Source organism: Phaethon aethereus (genome assembly GCF_964289735.1).
Source record: "Phaethon aethereus genome assembly, chromosome: 4".
NCBI classification, from domain to species: Eukaryota; Metazoa; Chordata; class Aves; order Phaethontiformes; family Phaethontidae; genus Phaethon; species Phaethon aethereus.
In genome coordinates this window covers 84146578-84162378 of record NC_138578.1, presented here as the reverse complement: position 1 = coordinate 84162378, position 15801 = coordinate 84146578, and the positions used below count along the sequence as shown (strand labels likewise).

General features: G+C 54.0%; 1 protein-coding gene across 1 annotated transcript in view; it reads right to left on the bottom strand.

The window, feature by feature from the left end:
- Window positions 1-291: 291 nt before the first annotated feature.
- Window positions 292-15801, bottom strand: part of CYP26B1 (cytochrome P450 family 26 subfamily B member 1) — an 18721-nt gene continuing 3211 nt past the window's right edge. The window contains exons 2-5 of the mRNA XM_081999442.1: window positions 5441-5716; window positions 4279-4434; window positions 3304-3585; window positions 292-2379 (exon numbers count right to left, since the gene is read on the bottom strand). Coding sequence (XP_081855568.1) covers window positions 1987-2379; window positions 3304-3585; window positions 4279-4434; window positions 5441-5716 — 1107 coding nt within the window. The 3' untranslated portion in view covers window positions 292-1986. The remainder of the gene's footprint in view (window positions 2380-3303; window positions 3586-4278; window positions 4435-5440; window positions 5717-15801) is intronic.

Here is a 15801-nt window from a genome sequence, read left to right as displayed (position 1 = left end):
CAACCTGAAAACCGAGCCGTGAACCCTGGCACGAGTGGAGACCCTCCGCTGAGATGCTCCTAGAGGGTTTCTGGCAGCTTGGCTGACGGCAATCTGACCTCAAGTGCTTCCCCCGGCCAAAAAACTGCCTCCCTCCTCCTTGCCCCCACCAGACAACGGGCTGGCAAAGGCAGCCATCACTATCACTCGCTTCACACTTCCTTCGACCTTCCAAAGAGGCACTCACTCGTCAAAAGCACAACCTGCAAAGCAACCTGGTAAGCCACATCTGCCCCTTTCCCTTTCTTATTTCAGCCCCTCTGACTTATCTGGACACCTTTAAAGCAGAAAGCCAAGCTGACCACCCAAGCATGAGATCTTTTCCCATCACGGTTAGGAGGGGTCTCAGCCATGGTCCTTGTCTTGTTCTTTCCACCTCAGAGGGCAGGAGATGGGAGAGGAGTGGGGCTGGGCAGGCTGGGCAGAGATGCCTCAAGTCGGGGAGGGGTCTCCCAAGCCGGTGCCCGGCTCTGGTCTGAAGCACGCGCCCGTGGGGTGCTTGGGGAGCGCTTGCCCTGCACCCACCCGCGAGGCCGTGCGCGCTTTCAACACAACCCGCCCATCTCGCGCTCTACCCAGACGCCTCTTGCATGCAAAAAACTAGAGTAAAATAAAATAAACCCACCCAGCAAATCGAACGCCAGATTCCTTGGTGGCTCCTTGCTTGTGCCGCAGAGGCTTTGGGCAGGGCCCCTCTCCCGGGGTAGCGGCGGGATGGGGCGGACAGCTTGCGAGGAGCCCGCCGCTCGCTCTTTCCTGCCGAGCTCTCCCATCGCCAAACAAAACCCAAACACGAGACAAACAATGCGTATGTTGGCTTATTTATAGAGATCGCCTTTAATGCAAACGCCTCCCGTGGAAGAGGGTGCACGGAAACGAGCGGCTCCGAGCGGGGCGGCTTCGCTCCGCGCCCCGGTGCTTGCAGAGCCGCGGTGGGTCGGCGGGGCCATGCACTTCGGAGGCCGGTGCCTGCACCTTGAGGGAGAGCAAAGGCACTGAAATGCCCCCAAAACGGGTGCCTTTGCACGGGGAAGGGGTTGGTGAGGGGCCGCGGTGAGGGAATGGGTGCACACAGGCCGTGTAGCAGCAGCAGGAAACTCAAAGAGAAAAAAAAGGACACAACCCCCACCCCCAGCCGGAGCCCCAAATGCAAAATGCATTTTGCAAAATGCAAATATGCACGCGTCCGAGGCCTCAGAGGGACGGCTCACCGTCCGTTCAACCCCGGACAAGACACCACAGAGTTTTTCGGTCCTGCCGCGGAGGCAAAACAGCAGCCCCCCCCCTTCCCAGCCTGCCCCGGCACCAGCGGGAGAGGGGACGGGAACAGGCATCGCTCGTCCCCCCCTCACCAAGGAAAGCCTCCAACTCCCCGAAACAAAAAAAAACCACAACCAAAAACAAATGAAAAAAAAACAAAAGAAAAAAAAACAAAAACAAAAACCAAAACAAACACTGTTATCACCAGCTAATTTAACACTGTTAAAAAAAAAGATCAGAGGCCACCCAAGAGCTACCCCGGGACGCCAGACCTCTGATCGTCGGCCGATCTCAAAGCCTTTCCCGCAGTCGGGCCTTTGCAGCGCTCCTCCTCGCAGCAGAAGTGTTTTATAGATATTTTTTTTTATATATATATATATATATATAATATTTAGATACTGTGTATGGTCAGACATCCCAGCTCGACTCGGGTTTTGCGACTTTTCCTCCTTTCGGACATAATGAGACGCACGACGACACCCCAACCTTCTCCGCGCCCCGCGGGAAGAGCAAAACTGATTTGGCAGCTTCACCGGTGGAGAAAGCAGTCCCGAGCCGGAGGCTCCGCGAAGTAAGCGTCGTGGAGAAGCTTCTCGTCCCTCTCTCCTCCCCTCCTGTTCGTCCCCTTGCCCCCACCCCACCCCTCCGTCCCCCGGCCGCCCGTCCCTCGCGCCGCCAGCGTGGGCTTTACACCGTCGCCCCCAGCATGGCATCTGTCCCCGTCAGGATCTCGTTCTGGTTGGAATCCAGTCCGAAAAATTTGACCTTGAGTCCGTCGACCGGGTGGACCACGGGCACCAGGGTGATTTTGGGGAAAGTCCTGGTGGCGAGCTCGAAGCGGCTGGTGCTGGCCAACTCGATGGCCAGCGCCTTGAGGAAGAGCTTGGCCAGGTGCTTGCCCAGACAGGTCCGTACGCCTCCTCCGAAGGGGAGGTAGTGGAACCTGCCGTCCTTGTCTTCGCTTCGACCCTGCCCGAAGCGGTCAGGGTCGAAGATGTCCACGTCCTTGAAGACGGGGGCGGTGTCGTGGGTGTCACGGATGCTGTACATCACGCTCCAGCCTTTGGGGATTTGGAAACCCTGCAGAGAAGAGGGAAGGGGTGGAGAGAAAACCAGAGTGAGTCAACCCTACTGTAAAGAGAGAGGGAGCAGGAGGACAAGATAAAGCTGTTTTCCTTTGTCTGCTTTTTCCCGTTTCCTTTGAGTTTATTACTCAAGCGTGACGGAGATTTAAAAGAAAACCAGCGAGTGCAGCACAAAGGGCTGGGAGATGGGAATCCCAGGTTTATTCCTGCCTCTATCCCAGGGACCCACCGGATGACCCGTTGCTCTTTATTTGCTTTGCGGTCGCTGGCAGGAGTCGCCTACCAGGAGCCCCGTGGTGCTCGACCGCCGCCGAGCAAAGGGAAGCGGCGTTTCTGGCGGCCGCGGCGTGCCCCGCGCGCCGGCCAGCCCTCCCCAGAGCGTCCCGCGGCTGTGCTCACGCCCTGCCGCCTCTCAGCCCCGCGTGCCCAACACACACGACGAACAACGGGGTGGATTTGTCATCCCCTGAGCACTTTAAAAGGTTTCCGACTCAAATCGTTACATCAGTAGGATTTACAGCGACATGCCAGGTCTTGGGATTTTGTTTTGCTGGTAGGAAATTCCAGCCGTTGCGGTGAGTAACCCGCCTGTCATCCAGCAGCCTGGAGGTGCCCTCCACAACGCACCTTTCCCTTGTCACACCCCAGTTCAGATTTTGGCATCAAACGTTGTCACAAGCTGCTCTGTGAAGCTTCACGCCTGTCTCCTCTTTGACAGCTCGAGCGCATCCCTTCCCTGCCATGGGCCAGACCGCACCACCCTCCTCTGAATCCGGAGCAATTCTACCTCCCACCACCAAGAGGACCTAATCTAAGGTCTCATCTAAGTGAGGCTCAAGCAAGCTTTGCAACAACGTGCAAAAGGCTGTTTTGGGGAGCCCACCGTGCAGCCGCTCCCCAGAGAGATGGTAATACTCACGTCCAGCTCGAAGGTTTGCAGGACCGTCCGGTACCCCCCGGAGATGGGGGTGAAGAGGCGAAGCACCTCCTTGATGACACAATCCAGGTAGTGGAGACTGTTGATGTTGTCGAGCCGGAGGGAGCCCTCGCAGATGCAGCCGTTGTGGAGGATGCCCTTGCTGCGCAGCTCCTCCCGCAGCTTCTCCAAGACCCGGGGGTGTTTGAGGAGCTGCATGATCAGGGAGGTGCTGGCACTGGCGGTGGTGGCGTAGGCAGCGAAGATGAGCTCCAGGGTGCCATCCTGAAAGACGAGAGCAAAGCCAGGGTAAGACACAGGGGATGCACAGACAGACAGACAGGCCAGCAGCCATGGCACGTCAAGGGACAAGCACGCAGGCTGCCATGGGGCATTTTTTTCCCCAACAGCTCTTCAGCCTGGTCATGTCTAACTGCAGGGTTAGACCTTGTGCAGGCACAGCTCTCGGACATCCACCACGGGGAGCTTCCTGCTGAGCCTTGGAGGATGCTGAGGACCAGACAGGCAGGAGAAATAACCCTGGGGACAGCTTTTGATAGCACATGAAGGACAAGTTATGCCATGACCCTGCTGCATATAACAACCTGCCGAGAGCTCATACGCCCTGCAAAGGAGGCACCATAAAACTGGATGGGTCAAGGGATGAAGCTCGTCAGGGCTGAAAACTTTAGCAACTTGTATCATCTTTTGGTATTCCCTGGAAATGCTTTTTAGAAAGGTCTGAGCGTGATCTGCAAATAAATATGGCCGTAAGAAAGCAACTGGCTTCTTGGCACCATAATCCACCAGTCCAGGATTCACCTGCAGCTCCAACAACACACTGTGGCCCCCCAGGTCCCACTGATCATCTCAGGTCTGCCCCAAAAAAGCCTCCTTCCAGCAGCTCATGCTTTGCTCTTCGGGGAGCCCCTGCCCTGAGCACAGCAAGGACAAGACAGCCATGGGAAAGGTCTTTACCTTCAGCTCCTGCATGGTTAGCTCCTTGCCGTGCTCCTTGCCGCTCTCTATCAGGATGTCCAGCGCATCGGCGTAGTCCTTACCCTGCGTGTTCTGCAGTTTCTCCTGGATGGCTTTCTCCAGCCCCTTCTGCAGCGTCTCGCGTGCTCGGATGCCCTGCAGACCAGGAAGCCATCAGACCACGCAGGACACAATGCCGGCACCACCATCCCCAGCCCAGCACCCCCAGGAGCTGGAGACGTGCCCAGGACAACACGTCTAAGTAATACAACTGCAATTGCAGATGCTCAAAGAGAAGTATAAAGATGCTGAAGTTGTTCCCTGGGCAGGAGGAGCAAACCCCGAGTGGGCAAGATTACAGGCAAGAGTAATCAGCACCTATGTGCAAATGATAGGTCTGGTGTGGGAGCCCCAGTACCGCACCAGTTCACAGGGCTTCGGCTCACCCTGGGTTGTATGGCAGTCCCTGGGAAAATCGCCTCTCAAAGGAAAGTCAATTCATCCGAAAGGATCCTCTTCCCGGGGGCGTAATGGGATTCCCGAGCAATTTTACCACCTGGTCTCAGTAAAGCAATTCCTACCCGAGTGCAGCTGCATGGGGCTAACCTGCTGCTGCAAATGCTTTGGGGCTGCAAATGGTTGTGCTCATTCACGTGGTCAAACAACAACAAAATTTGCGGTGATAATCGCAAGAATAAATTTTAAAACCCCGCTTTTTTGGTCAATGTTTTTTGCTCTATTTTCGTTTTGCATCATTCATCAAAAAACTAGAATAGTTCTTGGAATTAGAAGGTCTACTGACCTGTTTCACCCTGGGGACAGGAGGGAATTAATGAGAGAAGTGTCCCACGAACAAAAAAATACAGCAAAACTGCCAGTTACAAGCGAGGAAAAATTACACACTAAATCTGGGCAAGTCCTGACTGTATTCTCCCTTGCATTGAACTGCTGAGTCCCTAGCACTCAAAAAAACCTATGAATGGCTCTTCCTCTCCACTCCACCAAAACAGAACTTTTTAGCCCAAAATGGACTCGATTCTAGAGGTCTCAGAGCGTGAGAAGACATCCCACCGACAGCCTGTAGAGGTGGGGATTAGCCACCACACCATTAATTCCAGACTGGTGTTACCAGCTGGTAGAAGAATCAGCCCAAATCTCTCACCCTCCTGTAGCCGCTGAAGGGCAGATCCATGGGCAAGGAGAAGACGTTCTCCACAAACTGCTGGTAGACCTCGAAGAGGCGGCCGAGTTCCTCATCAGGGATGCGGAAGCCCAGCAGGACACGGATGGCCATACGGAAGGTGAGCTTCTGGGTCTCATGGTAGACGTTGATGGACTCAGGGTTGCTGCTCCAGGCCCGAAGAGTGTCTTTGATCACCAGCTGGATCTTGGGGAGATAGCTCTCCAGTGCCTCGTGACTGAAGATTTTGGAGAAAACCTACAAAAGAGAGCAAGCAGAGATTTCTACACAGCCCCAACACCCTACTCTTTGCCTTCTCTAGTAACCAGCTTCTGCCACATAAATGGACATCACAGGTCTCCTGTGCTGAGCAAAAGACTCATCATCATCCAGAATTCAACATCCAGAATCACTGATTCCTAAAATAGCTGCCAAAAAGGATTGATGGAGGAATATCAGCTGACAGATCCTCTGCAGGCTGATCCCCACCACAACCATCACAAGTGATGGGCCATAACATGGTGCAAACCAGAGACGGGAGGAAACGCTTCACCCCACGCATGGCAGGACGGATGGGGCCGGCTTTCCTGCAGCTCCGTGTCTCACGGCTCTCAGTTCCATTCATCCCCTGGTTTGGATGCTATTAAAATATCCCTCCCATGAGGATTCTCTAGTGTCTAACATTATGGTTGTGCACGCACGCAGACACACACAAGCTTTTCTCTCAGCGGGAAGCATTGGCAGCTTCACCCACCGATCAACCACGCTTTTTTAATATATGTGAAAAGTTAAGTGAAATAATTATTTTGAGGCATTTAGGACCTCTGTGCAATCTGGCTGAACTTAGACAGAGGTTCAAGCGGGGAAGAGAGGCACACAGGTACGCAGAGGCTGCGATCGCACACGGCTCTTTTCCTTGGGAAACCGTGGAAAAAAAAAAGCCTGATGTCAGCAGACAGTATTAATTTAAGCTCTGCGAGTAAACACTGCGCGGGAGCGGGCCTCCCCAGGCCCCCGATGCTAACGGCTCCTTACTCCGATTTGGGCCAGGGCCCGCGCGTTGCGCGAAGAGCTCAGCAATGCCAGGAATGTCCCTCCAGCCCTCCCCGGCGCAGCCCACAGCACACGCTTTCATTCGGCATCCCCGCCGCATCCCTCCCAGAGTGCACTGGAGGAAAAAGTGCTGTTTGTTTATTTTTTATTAACCTACACACACACACACACGGGGCAGCACGCACACACGCACCACCGCATGCCAGGCCTCCGGGAAAATCAAATTAAAACAGGCTCCCAAGGAGGGAGCTGCAAGCCTGCGTAGCCTCCACCGGTGGCCGGTTCCCAGGGGGACTCAACGCACCGTGGGGGGGCTGCAAAGTTATCAAACCGACAAGAGGAGAGAAATCAAAGCCACCCCCTCTTTCCATGAGCACCGGACTCGCTGGAGCTGTAAATGTGAGAATTTCCTCCGCAGTCAGCACTCAAAGGGAAAGGCAATATTTTCCTGGCTGCGACCCCTCATTGCTAATGCACATCGTTCACGGGGAGTTTGTTTGGTGAAATAACACCTCTGTCCCCTCGCAGCCCTGGGCAGGAGGCTCGACAAGAGCCGCTTCATAACGCACTGCCCTTGGGCTGAGCCCCGAGTAAAACTCATCACACGGTACACAGTGGGCAGAGCTCAGAGGCTCCCCATGGAAATACCAGCACGCAAACAGGATGGTAGGAGGGATGGGGAAGAAAATGCAAGTAGACCAATGGACAGATCTGCCTGCAAGACAGACAGCCATCCCCGGATGGCTACGCAGAGCGGAGGCATGAATGAACGGAGCGGAGGAATGAATGAATGAACAGCGGGGCGGCGAGAGCACGGCGAGGGCGCGAGACGGGGCGGCTGCTGCGTTCTGCTGCCTCTCTGCACTTCACAAGCTGTTTCTAAGCCTGGAAAGGGCAGCGACGCTCAGGCAGACCTGCCTGTGTGAGGGACTAAAAAAGCAGCTGCTCGGAAAGGCAAAGCTGGAGGTGCTAAAGCTGAGCCCCTCGGCTGCCTGGGGAAGGTACGATGGGAGCTGGGAAAGGACTGTTCCCGGTGGCTATCGGCAGGACACCAGGCTTTGATGCAGTGCCGGCTGGAGGAGAGCTGGCCGCCACGAGCTGCCCCACAGGGATGGGACAGGAGCTCCTGAGTGGGGGCCGGCAAGGAGACACCAATGTCTCCCCATCTGGCTGGTGCCTGCCCTTCATCCACGCTGTGGGGTTTGGGATAAGGACAGAGGCTCCCAGTGAATAACCCCACTCTCCCCAGATGCTTCCCGTGACTCAGCTTCTCCAGCTGAAAACGGAGCTGGCGAGGGGACAGCCTCTGCTTAAGAAGCACCAAGGCTGCAGCCCTGCTTCGAGCCGCCATCCCGATGGAGGCGGCCCCTGGGGCTCCCAGCCTGGGGCAAACCCTGTCCTTCCCCAGCGCTGCCCAGCATCTCCCACAGGCAAAGGGCTTGGGGACCCCCTGCACCTCACAAGAAGTGCAGCAGCCCAAGAAATGCCTCTGGTCCTGCTGTGCAAGGCTGATGTGGTGGTGCAGAGGACCAGCCTAGGGCCGGATCCACACCCCACAGACCAAGCCAGACCCTGGAGAGCAGAGTGCCCATCCCAAGGAGTGATGCTGAGCGAAGGTGCAGAGGAGGGGACCCTCAGGAAGAGAAGAGTGAGCCCCTATGGAGGTCAACACCCCACCTGCCCAGCCTGAAAAAGAGGGAGCATTTAACGCCGGGAGACTTGAGGGGGTATGTTTTCTTTTTTTTCCTCTTTTTTGAGCTGTCCTTTTGCTGTCGGGCTCCTCCAGCCCCAACGGGCCGCACCCCACATCCGCCAGAGCCCGCAGCTCCCGGCCTCGGGGCCAGCCCACGTCGCGAGCCCCGGCCACGCTGCCGGCTTTGCTGCAACGTCCCGTCCGCTCGCCGCCGCCGCGCTCCACGCCGCCTAATCCCAGATGTCAGCGGATCCTTCCCTAGCCAGACACAAGTCTGGATCCCCTTCCAGTCACCTCCAGTTCAACCCTGCATCTTTCCAGTTGATTAAAAAGGAGGAAAAGGCAGCCAACTTTCCCCGACAAACCTCCGCGCGTTTCTAAGCCTAAAATTCCTGCGCCCTCTAGTGAAGCCGAGCCGAACGTCTGCCGGAGCAAGACCAGGCAAAGCCAAGCAGCATCGGTGCAAAAAAAAGTGCTCCAGAGCTGCCAAGGGGCAAAATCAGCTCTAAGGGGATGCCCGGCTCGGCTAACAGCGAGATGCGACAGCCCAGCCGTGGCGCGGGTCCAGCCGGGTGGCCTCGGCGGCAGTGCCGGAGCAGTGGCCAGGACTTTTCAAGGGTGCTGCAAAGAGCCCCCATTTTTTTCACGTTTTGATTATGTCCCAAAAGAACCAAGTCTGGGGATTTGTTGTGTCTGGGGTCACACATGCCCACTCTGCACCGAAGGAGACACCACCACCCAGCAAGCCTGGCTGGAAACTTCCGAATCTGTCTCATGGTGGAAACAGGATATTTAAAGATTTATGGTTTTCCTAAGGCAGAAAATTCCTTCCTAGTGTCTCAGCTCCAGGATCTCCTGGAGAGGTCCAGCTCCATGTGACAACAAACCGTCCCCAGTCCCAGCTGGAGAATACCCCAGCCCTGTCCTTAAACCACACCAAAGTGGAGAGGACATTCAAGTGAAGCACCCTGAACTTCGACCCACAGTGTTTTCATGCATAGCAAAGACTTCATTTGGCGGCTGGTGTGGAGAGGAGTTAGCAGGGACGATGCTTTTCATTGTGTCACCCCTCCTTGGTGCTGGCCAACCCCCCCATGCCAAGCACAAGCTTCAGCCCCTGCCCTGTGCTGACCATGGTCTCCCCTGCTCCCACCCAGCACATCAGCATGGCAAAGAGGGAAAGGAGCTTTTCCTTCTTCCCTTCCAGGAGGAAAACTTACGCTTTGGTATCAGACACCTGCGTGCCATCCACCCTGCACCGGCCAGAGCTGCTGGCCTGATCAGCACGAAGGCGTTTTCACAAACCAATTTGGCACCCGCCGGCGGCTTGGCCGGCAGGAGGTGTCAGGAAGCATCCAAAGCAGCGTCTCAACCTGGAGATGTACTATTTCTTCCTACGTTTCAAAGGCCTGGCGGTGTTTGTCCCAACCCTGTCCTGTCGCCACATTATAATGGATGTCTGCTGCTCTCCGGCATCAGACGCAGGGCTGTCAGACACGGAGCTCACTGCCATGATCCAGCAGGCTTGTAAACCATGGTATTTTTGGAGCGGGATGAGAAGGCTCATGGGCAAGAGGCTGCCCCAGCATCAGGAGCACAAGCCAAGTGAAAACACGGCAAAAAAAGTTGTGAAGACTACGCAAGGCACTGCAAAGAGGAGAGGACCTCCACAAAATCCCACCGCTGCCCTGACACTCTGCCATCTATTTTTAAAGGGCTTTGCCTTTCACAGGCACATAGCAAAGAACTGATGCCTTTTCTCTCCATGCTGTAATTGGAAAACGGAGCACATGGCCCACTCTACGGTCTCCTACCATGCTCCACCATGGGAGGAATACAGGCCCACTGAGAGGGAGAAGCCAAGAGTCTCAACTCCCGACCCCCCAAAAATGAGCAAAGCTCGATTTGCCCATCGAAGCACATGCGGAGTGCGGGTGAGGAGCGTGGGTGTCTCGGGGGAGCTGAAGGCAGCAACCTCTCCCAGGGAGAAATGCAAGAGCTCCATGAACCTTGCGAGCGGTCTCCAAAGGCAGTCTGGTTAGAGTAGCTGGAGTCTCCCAGCTGAAGAAGAGCAGTGGAGTGCCTTTGCAAAAGGCCTTTCTACTGAAATTTGGATGATTCTCAAGAAAATGTGCTGGTAAAAGTGTAAAGATCATTTCAACATCCGTGGGCCACATTATGATGATCATGCACCTTACAGAGTTGCCCATACCCCTAGTTTTTAAATTAAAAAATTTAAATATTTGTTTTAAATATTGTGAGAAACTCTAGCGGTTCATATTTCCACTCAAGTTCAGAATAAAAATAAGCCTAAGCACCCCGTTTTCCCACGGCTCAAAAATCTCCGTGTCCAAACATTTCTCCTACAAACCCTCCACACGGCATGGGAGACTTCGCTTTCAACCCGAAACCCTTTAACAGGCTATGAGGTGAAAGGGGCTGTGATGCACAGGCTAGGGGAGAGAGCGGGGAACAAGCAGGACACTCTACATCTCTCTCAGCAACCCCTTCTGCAAAACTACCTCGCGTCTCAAAAAAAAACAACGCCATCACCAGCAAAATGCAACTAACTACGTCCAGCAATCGAGGCTTCTTAGCCTACTTTACGGGGATACCTAAACACACTGCGGTTCTTCTGCACCTGTGTGCCTACCCCACCCCTGAAGTGCTGCTCCCACTGTCCTCCCCCCATTTATTAATGAGGAACCAGTGCATTTGGGGACAGCAAAATTCACCTTACATATTGTCACCGCTCCTCAAGGAGGGAATCATACACGGGGAGGGAAAGGGAAAGAAGGTATCACATCCATGTATAGTTTGGCGAAGAAACAGGAGCTGTGTCCAGCAAGAAGGGGCTCCAATTAGACAGGTGGGATCAGGTGGTGAAGAAGAGGTCCAAGGGGGCAAGCACCCACTACCTGTGGCTGGCGTCTTTGGCTGGATGCATGAAGAAAGACCATCCTACAAACCCACCAGGCACACGGCCGCACAGTCAGAGTAGCCATTCACCAGTGTCAGATGGTCGGGTCGAGCTGGCATGGGCTATCCCGTTCAGTTTTGGATCACATACTAAATCTCAAATCTTTGATGTGGAGACAAAAGCTTACCCAGAGCTAAAGAAGAGGAGAGCAGCTTGCCCAGGCATCAGGGATAGTGCTATATCCACCACTGCAGAGCCAATGGAGGAGAAATATTAGGAGAAAAGTCCCCTTTTTGCTGACATCCTGCATCTTCCCAGAGCACGGAGAGGGGACCAAAGGGAAGGGACCCCACATATTTAAGTAACCCAGAGCATGGACTCTCCTAGAGACAAAGCCAGACTTGGCAAAGAAACCAGCCTCAGGTCCTCTTCCACAGGAGCACTTAGACCTCGGTCTTGCCAAGTGCTCCGCGGGCTGGGAGCGGAGCAGAGCACGAGGGCAGACGTGCTTGCAGAGGGAATGAGAGAAAAAGCCTGGCCCCATGATGCAGCCCGCTCCATCCCAAAGGTGAAACCAGTACACCTTTCTGAGCACGTATTGTCTCATGGCAGAAATAGGGGAAGAGGCTTGGAAAAGCACTTCCTCCAGCAGCTGTGCCACCAAAATCCTGAGTAAGGTCTTGTAAAACCTCTGTGCGTCATTTGGGGATGAGCACACATCTGACGGTGCAGATATCTCTACTTCTGAACACATGAGCTCCTGCCAACTATCAGAGGTCTCTTCTGAGCTTTAAATTAAGCCCAGGGAGGAGGTGACAAGGGCTGAGATGACCCAAGGCTAACACCATAAGGAGAAGAAAGTTTAAGAGCAAGCTGGCTGACAGAGAGTTCTATTCAGTGGTAGAAGTGCCACCTGAGAAGTAATGGAGAGCATCATTAAACCGAAACAAAGCACTCGGTCCCCAGAGGGATGAGCGGGGTATTACGAACCGCAACTCAGCAGGTGGCTCGAGCCACCTGGAAAGATGGAATATGATGCAGTAGAAAACCAAAGCTGCACAAAGACTGTGTAGGATGGATCCCAAGTCTGAAAAGCTCTCTCCCATCTCTGGGATTAGCTCCTGGCATTCCCCATTCCTGCTCTAACGTGGAGTCTGGAACCATGCAGAGCTATGGGCTGCAGGCTGCAGTTCCACCCAGCGCAGAGTGTTGCAGCCCGAGGAGGGGTTTCATCTTCTCCATGCCTCACAGGACATCCAACAGCTTCCACCCCAGATGACATGGAGAGGTCAAGCAGCCTACGTTAAGGAGGTTCAGCTCGCAGGATTTCCATACAGCTCTTGGGCTGTAGCCATGCTCCGGCACAGCTTCTCAGAGCATTTTGGGGTGGAAGGCGCTACGAAAACGCATGAAATCTGTCTTTCAATCAGGAGCGCCTGCGCTTTGCTTTTTTTTTTTTTTCCCAATCCATTGGAATTACTCTGGATTTACATCACTGTAGATGACAGTGCTATTTGGTCTAAAGTCAATGAGCCAACCTAGCTCGCAAATTCTCCCCCAAGACCATGAGCAGGAGCCTTCCTCCATCAATGAAAGGCTTTTCTCCAGCTCCAGTGGCTTTTGCCCATGGTCCAAAGCTCACAGGGCAGCAGCCCGACAGGGACACGCCAAGAAGGGGCTGGAGCCCGGCCAGCCGATGGCAGCTGGAATCCAGCCCGCTTGAGCTGACTGATACGATGTGGGGAGGGCCACGGATGAAAGGGGTTGATTTCTTTTCCACCGTGGGATTTACAAGACACACGAAGGATGGCGGCAGGGCTGGGTGGAAATAAAACAAGAAAAAAAAACCCAACAAAAAAACCAACTAAAAAATAAAAGCCTCTTAGCAACTTGGGTCAGGGTTTTCTGTAGGGTGAAAGGTATGTTCCCGCCGCCTCCCATCCCTCCTTCCTCCTCCCGCCCCTCTCCCCCATCTCCCTTCTTCCCTCCCTCCCCCCCAGTCCAGCCCACAGCAGCTGGTTTATATTTGGTTGTAAATTTATGGCCCCTTTTGTGTTCTTAATCCTCTTGCAAACTATATTAAAGCCTCAGACCTTTCTACTTGGTGCTAATAAGCTCAACACTTGTATGCCTCCGAGGCAGAACATTAATTGTGGTGTGTTAATGAATGATGTAGTTTTGGACAGTGAGACAAAACAGGCCGTTTCTCTGCACCACTGTCTGCTTCCTCCTCGAGTCTCTGGGTCTAGGACATCTACCCAGCCCACGGACTGCTTTTATTTTATTCTTTCTTTTCCTTTTTTAAGCCAGCTGTGCCTATTTTGGGATTACTATGCTGGAACAGAGCACGGGCCCGGCCAGTGCAGCGCTCCCCTGCCAAGGCTGGATGCTTCCAAGGAAAGTCTGAGTCCCACCTTCCCCGTGCACCGTAGCACGGCCGCGCCGGCAGCGCGTATCCTGCACAGGGAAACTCCTTCCTGGCCCCGGGCGCTGCTCAGTCTCGACCTCAAGCCTAAGGGCCATGCGTCCTGGCCACTTCCAATTCCCATTTCCTTCTCCACCAGGACGCTGGGGTCCCTCGCAGGCAGAGGCACAGGAGTGCCTCCCTCTTTCTTTGCTGAGCTTCAACTTCCCACTGGCCTTACATGCCATAAATGCAGAGCCCACGCCATCACCCCAGCTAAGAGAAAATTTGCTTTGTCTTCGTTACAGCTCGTATTGTTCCGGGGATCAACACTTCCGAAAGACACACGCAGTAAATCTGGAGTGACCGCACTGATTTCACTGGTGTTTCACGGGTGTCAATGGGAGCTGACGGGTGGAAATGGGAACTGAAGACATCTACAAGGCCAGATCTAGGGCACCATGTGAAAAGCATTGAGCGAAGAGCCAGGCTGGGACAGCATGCGGCACAGGCGGCATGGCTGCCCCACCAGAACAAGAGCAGGATGGGGAGAGTACCGGAGACAGAGCGTGGAGCAAGGAGCACCCTCAGCCAGGCACCGTCCCCAGTCACCCCTTCCTGATGAGTTGCTGTAGGAGAGCAGGAGCTCCCCTCTGTTGGGACATGTCACGTCTGACCCCGAGGGACTACGTGCATCCTTCACGCGATGGAGAGACGCGGAGATCTGCCAGCAAAAAGCCAGAGCAAAGACATGCCCGTGCTCAGCCAGACACGAGAGCAACATGGCTGCTCCTGCCGGTAACCTGCAAGGGGATTTTGAGACAAAAATGCCACCGCAGAGGAACAAGCTGCCTTCACTGCAGCACGGGTGGCCCAGGTCCTTCTGGTGACCCAACGGAAGTATCTACTGAGAGACTGCTACTGCTCTCAGGAGAGAGGTGGAGTTTTGGGTTGCTTTTGTTTACTACTTGTAAACTGTTCTTATCAATCACCTTCACTTCAGGCCAAGGACAGAGCCAACGCTGATGACATCTGCAATAAAGTGATACCCCTGACGTGGGCAAGCCCTGCTCCCAGCCCCACTCTCACCCGCCATCCCGCCCCACAAGCTGTCACATCCCTGGGCAAAGCTGACTTTATACCCAGAGACCCCCTCTCTACTAATTGGAGAGTTCATTTCCCAAAAGGGGAAAGTTTCCTCCAATTTATATTAACTTTGACAGCTTCCTGCAGGGGAGATTTAATAAATACGGGATGGGAAAGCAGAAAGCTGCCACAGCTACCGGCTTGTTAATACGGCTTTGTTCCTCCTGAGCACCTTTCACACGTGTGTCTCGGACTCCTTTATCAACACCTATGGGGTTAAAGCTTCTGGGATGGAGAAGAGGATATTCACCCACTTTATGGAAGAGGATATTGAATCCATGCAAGATCCTGAAGAGAAGCTGAGATGGGGAAACAGCAAACCTGAGAGAAGAGCTCCAGAGACCGAGTTGTCCAACTCGGCTCTGATCCCATCACCAGTGTGGGCACAGTGCCCTGCTGCAGAGCCAGTAGCTATAGCTGCAATTTGCTGATCTTGAAGTTACACTGAAGAGCTAAAACTCTTTGGAAAGCTTCACAACACATGGCCAGCAAAACAGCCGATTTCAATGGCAAGCTACCAGAAGCATTGTGCAAGAACACGTTGGCTTTAAAGCTCGTTGCTAGAGCCTGTCTTCACATCTCAGTGGCAATCTGTCCCATCGAGAGGAGACCACAGCTCAGTTGCCAGGGGATGATGAAAGAGTATCTGCCAGTGCCACTGCAAATAAGTGCAACTCCACTGGCTTTTAGAAAGATGACGAGGACTTACTGCAGGTGGTGGCCACGTAAAGGTTGGTGGAACAAGAGCTAGAGGCGAGCCCAACGGTTGGAGTCGCAGCAGAGGGTGAGCACGTGGGGTTTCATTCTCCACCTTTCCTTGTGTTGGCTAGCATCCTACACCACAATTGTACCTCAGGTACAATTTCTGGCAAGGTCAGAGAAGGAGAAATGAGTAAGTGAAGGCTAAAGCTCAGAGATGAGGTAGAAAACAGGATTTGAGAGGTGGATGGAGCTACTGCTCCAGAAAGCCCCACAATGCTTTAAACTGAATTATCAACAACCTAAGATGTTTCCCAGGAAATGCTCCTGCTCTTTTCCACAGAGAATCACAGAATCATTAAGGTTGGAAAGGACCTTTAAAATCATCAAGTCCAACCATTAACCCAACACCCCCACGCCCACTAAAC